Here is a 7,051-nt window from a genome sequence, read left to right on the forward strand (position 1 = left end):
CTCCGGGAGCGCCGTCGTTCTCAACGCAACGCGACGGTGTTTTCAAATTGAGACATTTTCATATTAGCATGGTAGGAGAGAAAATATATCGTGGATGGGATGAATGACAAAGGTAAACAACAATATCACCATGTTGAATACAGAAATTATGCTTTGTTCTTCTGCCAGATTGGAATAAGCTGGCTCTTGGTGAAAAACGCAACGAATAAAGGTTAACTAGCGTTACCAATTTCAATTGGCTTTTTCAACTCAAGAATATCACATTTCGGAAAACAGAAGCTAATGTTGCAGTGACCTGTAGGACACCATAGTGTAGACATGTTTCTAACAGGAAAGCAGACATAGACGGAGACATTTTCTGACATGTAGGTGAGTTTAATTGTCTGGTAACATTGTCTCTGTTGTACAGTGCAAGTGATATTGGACCTGTGTGAATCAGTTTGCTTGCTCCCTTTGTATTTTCCCTACCCAGTGCGTTTGAAGGTTGTTAGAAAAGAATGCTATACATACTTTAGCTGAAAGAGCTGAGTCACAAAATGTTCATGTCACCTAATGTTATCGTAATTAGAGCTGTGTATCGGCTACAGATCTATGCTCTACCTCAATTTGCACTGAATTTGGGGTAGGCTAATAAGGATAGGATTATTCTATTTTTCTTTTAAATCATGACAGTAAAGTAATCGTCACCCTTTTTGACATACAAGTAGGTCCACAATCAGACATGGGGAAGTTAAAGTCGTTTGTGGTCAGTTTCGACAACAACAAGGACGTGTACCAGACTGGAGAGATCGTCAGTGGGAAGCTGATTGCCGACGTTACGGAAGGAATAAAAGCCAGAGGTTCGTGTGCTGCCACGGTGCCTAGTTTTAAACAGGTGTACAGTTTATATGATCTTTAATAGGTGTCAAGCAGTGCCATATTTAAACCCTCGACATATTTTAGCAACATTTATACTGTTAACGTTGTAGCTGAACTTCATGGTTAGCATCATCATGCAACATTATCGTTAGCATCAATACATGTAACGTTAACCTTTTAGTTGCGTAAGGTTGTGTTTATGTCATGTCAACGGTTGAGCTAGGACTTGCTGGGTCTGTATTTAGGTCAATAATAGCATGTGTAACTCGAGTAGTTGTGGATGGATCTTTGTGACATTTGGTATGTGTGTAGCGGTCGTGGAAAGGCAGGTCAAGTTCGAAAATTGTTTACCTGGCGTTTTCCTAGGGTTCTACAGTGAGTATTTTATTTTTGTGTGTCTGTTTGTGGGCAATATGACTAGAGATGTTATGTCATGAACGCTGTATTGTCTCTTAGATTTTGCCCCCACCTCTTTACATAAGATATACATTATCCCAAGCAAGTAAAATACTGTTTTTGGCTTGTATGTTAGTGTGTGTTTCTGCAGTGTATTTTCTGTGTGTAACATTATGTCTATATGTATGTTAACTTATACCTGAGGGTGCTTACCCTTGAGGGGGTGAAGTCTGCGGTCTCTGCTGATTGCCTTGTTAATTTAATCTCCAGGTGTCCGCGTCAGGTTCCATGGTTTTGCTTACCTGCACTGGACCGAGTCCCATGGTTCAGGAGAACACCGAAGGACAGAACACTACTCAGCTGAGGAAACATATTTCAATCAAACTGTCACTGTCTGGGGAAAAGGTTAGCAAATCAAGGATCAAAATTTTGGCATACTTAAAACCAAGTCTTTCATCAAACTTATTAGTTTATTAGATAATCATTGTAGAAAGCAGCTATTGTGTCAACAAAAGAACGCACATACATGTAAACGCACACACACACTAACACACAATTTATGAAAAAAAAAACCACCTAATGAATACTGTATTTCAATGTAATGTACACATGACGAATTACTATACCATGCGTTAATAAAATTTGTAAATTGTTATGTAGTATGGATTTATTATTTATTGCTTTTGAATTCCCATTCTACAGAGTCGGGAGACAAGACTGGAGAAAACCCAATCCTTCCCGCGGGATACCACGAGTTCCCATTCCGGTACCAGTTAGGCACGGCGTTGCCCTCGTCGTTTGAGGGTGGCATCGGCTACGTACGCTACTCCATCAAGGGCATCGTCGACAGACCATGGCGTTTCGACCACACCACCAAATGTGCCTTCACAATTTTGGACATGTACGATCTCAATCAAGAGCAAAGTGCCATGGTAAGTTGGCTTGCAAACACGTGATGTCATCGTGAAAATAAAACCAACGTGAACATTTAGAGATTAACGTTATTTCCTTCATTGCCTAACAGATGCCATCAACAAATCAGAACTCCAAGACTCTGTGCTGCCTGTGCTGCACATCAGGACCGATAGAACTCCAGGCACAGACAGACAGAGGTGGGTACTGTCCTGGTGAGAGGGTCCTTGTGCGGGGGTCGCTGGAAAACAACAGCAACACAAGGATCACCAAGACTACAGCTAAGATTTTACAGGTACGCTGGCATGTTCTGTAGTGTGAAAATTTCATGATTCACCATATCAAGGAGCTTATCGATGTCCAAGCCAAGCCTTAATTTGTAATGGCGCTATGTGAATGTACCGTTAATTGTGAGCAAACAATCGTGATGTTCCTAACTTCGGGAGAAGAAATGCTGTGTCATTCTTTATATAACAGTGACATGGTAGCATAATAATAAAAGATTAAAAAAACATGGGAATGTCACTTTTTGTCCGGACTATTGGTTCAACAAAACCTGTGATTTCTTCCCCACAAGACTGTGACATTCCATGCCACCAGGAAGTCCAGATCCTCCCACCAGACTCTGAGTTCCGCTGAAGGGTTGGGCTGTAGAAGTCGTCTGTCAGAGAACATCGGAGATCTGATTCTTCCAGTCCCTGCCGCTCCCCCCTCTGGACTGAGATATTGCTCCATCATTGACATCACCTATGTGGCACAGGTAATGTAATGATATGATGCTAGTATGCGCTCTTTAAAGAATTTCGAAGAAAAACACATTACAACAAATTCAGCACTTGTTCTGGCACAAGTTCTTCTTCATGGACTATAGAGGAACAAATTTCATGTAAGGCTTGTCACTACTTTAATGTCGTGATTTTTAATTCTATGATTATGTCTTATCCCAGTGTGTATATACACACATTTTTGTTTCACTCCACCATAACGTTAGGTAGGTATGGTATGGACTGAAATATTCTTTTCATAATGTTTTTGCTTCGTCTTCTTTCTTCCCCTGTCGCGATCTAGTTGAGTTGATAGTGGTTTACATTTCCCAGTAACGGTTTGGTAACGAATTTCTCTTTTGAATTTAGTTAATTTCTTCCAACAATTGTATAGAATCTAAAGAACAAGCTCTTTCATGGCCATGGTCTGTAGCATTTAGGCAGATGTTAAGAAAGTACGGAACAACTTACAATGCATGATCTAATTGATACGAGTAACTGACATTTGTAAAAAATATTCCATAGGTTAAAGCACACATTGATGGACCACACGTGAACCTTAAAGTTGAACTGCCCATTATAATCGGCTCTGTTCCGCTGACGACACTCTATGGTGGCTCCCAGTCAGGGTATGGCCCAACAATACCAGGTGTGCCAGCATTACCAGGTGTGTCAGCATTACCAGGTGCGCCAGACTATTCAGGAGCAACGGCACCGCCTCTACGTAAGTAAAAATAATAGTCTTCTCCCACAGGGCATCATCAACAAATCTTTTTCTGTATGAAAACAAGCGGTAATGCAATAACGGAGTGACATTTTAGTTTACTAAATCTAGCAATGTTGACAATGTATATCCCAATGTATAGGGTATATAGTACAGCCAGTAGGTACCTTTATACGAGTAATAAGGCTGTTGTAATGTGCTCGGGGTACCTCCTCGAACACGGGAACCCCGAGTTTCTACCTCTTCCGAAAGATGAATCCAATCAGGAAGTCCTTTGCCGGATTTGAACCAGGGGAACCAGGAGCTCAATGACATGTGTGAAGCTGATACCAACAGGTACAGGGAAATTCACCGTTGTTTCTATTCACAGCTCCTCCACCCACCTATGCAGAGGTGACAGGGGGTGGTGCCAACATACGGGACAGCAGTGACACTGACTACACCATGGGACAACTCACCTTCGCTCCAAAGTACATGTACTACGACTGGAGCCAACACCCTCAGCCCTAATACAATGATCCCATACGGCCATAGCCATGCTACCTCCTAAACTCGGAAATTGGACTGACCTATAGGGCATTTTCACTCATATCCTGAAGCGAACCAGGGGCTGACCACCCTGTTGAATCTTCACAACTCTTTGTCATGAAAACAGATGCAACATATTAAATCTATAAATAAATGGGTTTTATTTAAAGAAAAAAGAACAATTAAGCTTAGTGTACTAGTGGTCTCATCTCCTTTGGAGTGGTTTGTTTTTAAGTTCTTAGAGCATTTTCAAACTTGCCGTATAAAAACCCAATTAAGATTGAGATCACTGCTGTAGTTCAGTCCCCTGCAACTTAGAATCAGGTAAGTCGCATACGACCGATACTTCTCATCATGATGCGATCGCGCGCGAGTAGCCAAAAAAGCGTCCAACAGCAAACTGGTTCGAGCTACATTCAGCACCCCCCTCCCAAGCGTAGGCAAATCGCCAGACCCGGTGGAGCTCGTCGTGGAATGGACGCGTTATTCTGTAATTACCACTCTTAGAGTTGTGGTCGAGTACCTTTGTATATCTTTTCTTGAAGAGTTTTATCTGTGTACGGAATGGGTTCCACGTATCACATGCCATGAACGGCTTCATTTCTGATGTACAGAATACGTTTCAGCACCAAGGACGGGTACTACGACGTTTACCTGTGCTTCAGTTAGAAGCCGTTAGAGGGCGTGCGTGCAACACGACTAGAGATAGGGAGCTATCAAAACAATCAACAAGGTTGGCTTGAATGTGGCGGCAAAGATTTCGAGTTGGAAGGATTTGTTTCCATTTTTGTGACCATCTTACAGTTTATGCGAGATATTCTTGCACTCAATTACAGTGCACACAGTAGTTTCCATATGTGGGTACCTGTAATATTGTATACCTACTTTGATGATACATGAAAGAAAAATCGAATCAAATTTTAAGCAATTACAGCTTTTGCAAGCTGACTTTTGTTTCGCTACTAGTTAAATTTGTACTGACAAGAAAATAACAAGCGGAAAAACGCCATCAATTTCCAATATCTAACCAGCTATTTCAGTTCCCTTCACCTTTGCCTGGCCGCCGAAGTGAAAACCACGAGTTATTCATTTTCTGTCTTCTTATCTTTTTCCTCCAGACGTGACATTTGGTGTGACGGGACATACGTATTACATGACTGAGCACATTGTCTTACCGTATCAGATAGAACGTGGAACTAATATAGCGTTCTGCAATTGCAAATTCAATATCAACAACACAAATGCTGGGCAAACATTTTTCATTCCAAATGCTATAACTGTTTAAGACCAAAATGGACTTACGAACTATTTTTCACAAACGTCAGTTGTGAAGTAGTAATTATTTCGGAGGTTCTTTTTAACGTTATGTAACGTTACATGGCCGGGTGGTCTGCTCTACCACCCCCGCCCAGACCCCCAACCCCTTCACCCTTCCCCCCTCGATCCGGGGGTTTCATCCCCTGATTATGGCAAATGTCATCGCCGGATTATTTTGCGGGGAAACGCCATAAATATTTTAGAAAGAGAGGGAAGCAGCAATTATTATTTCATGGCTACAAATGTCACGTTCAGCTGGGAAAGGTGGAATTTACGTGCCGAATATCCCCAGTGATTTGTAGAAGCATTCAGGAATCAGAGAGCACAAAGTACCCACCTGACTGTGATCAATTAGCGGTTTGTAAGAACTCAAATAATGACGAAGGGAAAGAGTCCTCTGGGTTTGAGTGATTTATGGTATAAAAATAAAAATGAAAAGACAACTCTATACAATTTCTCTATACGTTACATTTACTTTTTACGTGACGCCGTAATTACATTGTATGGGGTCGTATATCTTTTTTTTAATGACAATATAGATATAAAAATGAAAAGATATATGACTCCATACAAGTGTTGTTCCCCTAAAGTTACATTTACTTTTCACATGACGCCGTAATTACATTGCACATGTACCATAATGTGTACTTTGTGCCGTATTGTCGTAACCATATCCGTACTCAATCATCCAAGGCGTCTTGCCGTGCACGTTACATTAATGCTGAAAAATATACGTACCCACGACCAAGCAACGAACTAAGAAAATGTGCTAAAATGAAATAGTCAACTTTTTTTGGCGCCACGAAATCCAAAACAAAGCGTTATGTCTCTTTAAATATGACAATTTATATTGACATTTACCCTCAATCACGATGTTTTCAACATCTACCAGTGGTAGTGCCTAGCCCGCTTCTAATGGCAAACTACATGCTTCTTTCAACATACAGAATCGTAAGTCTATGCACACACTCTGCACACACTTTAGTTTTCTGAATGGCCTTCCAGAGAAACATACATCTTGTTCAATCATACTGAAAACAGCTGATGAATTTCCCAAGTTTAAATAAAAAAGGAACACACTCATCAGTTTGAACTCATTAGCCCCAGAAGGGAGACCACTGTATTCCGAAGGAGCTTCTGTTTGCAAGTATCACTCAAATTCCTTTTGATGTATTTGCTTTAATTTGGGCATGTTAGTTGTTAGTGAGGTCCAGATGAAGCAGCGTGATTTTGAGCACCAAACCAGTTTTGTTGGGTAATGAAGAATTACTGAAATGTACCCCATGAAAAAACTCCCTCTGCCTGGAGCAAACACTTAAATTACTTCACGGAGGTTTGTGTCCTTCGGACTTGTTTGACACTGCCTGCGCAGAGGATGCTGAATCAATGAATGTTACGGTTATGCTGATTGGTTGGGTGGTGTGTTTATGAATTATGCATGTAGACATGAAGGATTTATCGTTGACTGAGATACGATTATGGTCTGAAATGCCAAATCTAAGCCTAGTGAATATTCTCTCTATGGGAATAAAGACAGACTGACGTTCAGTAG

General features: G+C 41.1%; 1 protein-coding gene across 4 annotated transcripts; it reads left to right on the forward strand.

Annotated features, from left to right (window-relative positions):
• Positions 1–221: 221 nt before the first annotated feature.
• LOC118426662 (arrestin domain-containing protein 3-like) lies at positions 222–4,692 on the forward strand. 4 transcript variants are annotated; one of them, XM_035836183.1, is made up of 8 exons: positions 222–365; positions 705–839; positions 1,525–1,659; positions 1,957–2,186; positions 2,279–2,461; positions 2,744–2,926; positions 3,456–3,654; positions 4,025–4,691. In XM_035836183.1, the coding sequence occupies exons 2-8, from the start codon at positions 722–724 to the stop codon at positions 4,162–4,164; spliced, it is 1,188 nt and encodes a 395-aa protein (XP_035692076.1). In that variant the 5' UTR covers positions 222–365; positions 705–721; the 3' UTR covers positions 4,165–4,691. The 4 variants fall into 4 exon arrangements, with proteins under 4 accessions (XP_035692076.1, XP_035692075.1, XP_035692074.1 ...); XM_035836182.1 differs by having other exon boundaries at positions 223–369; positions 708–839; XM_035836181.1 differs by having other exon boundaries at positions 225–369; positions 4,025–4,692.
• Positions 4,693–7,051: the final 2,359 nt, after the last annotated feature.

This window comes from Branchiostoma floridae, chromosome 11, assembly GCF_000003815.2.
Source record: "Branchiostoma floridae strain S238N-H82 chromosome 11, Bfl_VNyyK, whole genome shotgun sequence".
NCBI classification, from domain to species: domain Eukaryota; kingdom Metazoa; phylum Chordata; class Leptocardii; order Amphioxiformes; family Branchiostomatidae; genus Branchiostoma; species Branchiostoma floridae.

Bases quoted from the DNA above. Each gene is read 5' to 3' on its own strand.
- LOC118426662 (XM_035836183.1), top strand. From the start codon at position 722: ATGGGGAAGTTAAAGTCGTTTGTGGTCAGTTTCGACAACAACAAGGAC. The intron at 840-1,524 runs GTTCGTGTGCTG...TTTAATCTCCAG, and splicing joins GGAAGGAATAAAAGCCAGAG to GTGTCCGCGTCAGGTTCCAT. The intron at 2,927-3,455 runs GTAATGTAATGA...AATATTCCATAG, and splicing joins ACATCACCTATGTGGCACAG to GTTAAAGCACACATTGATGG.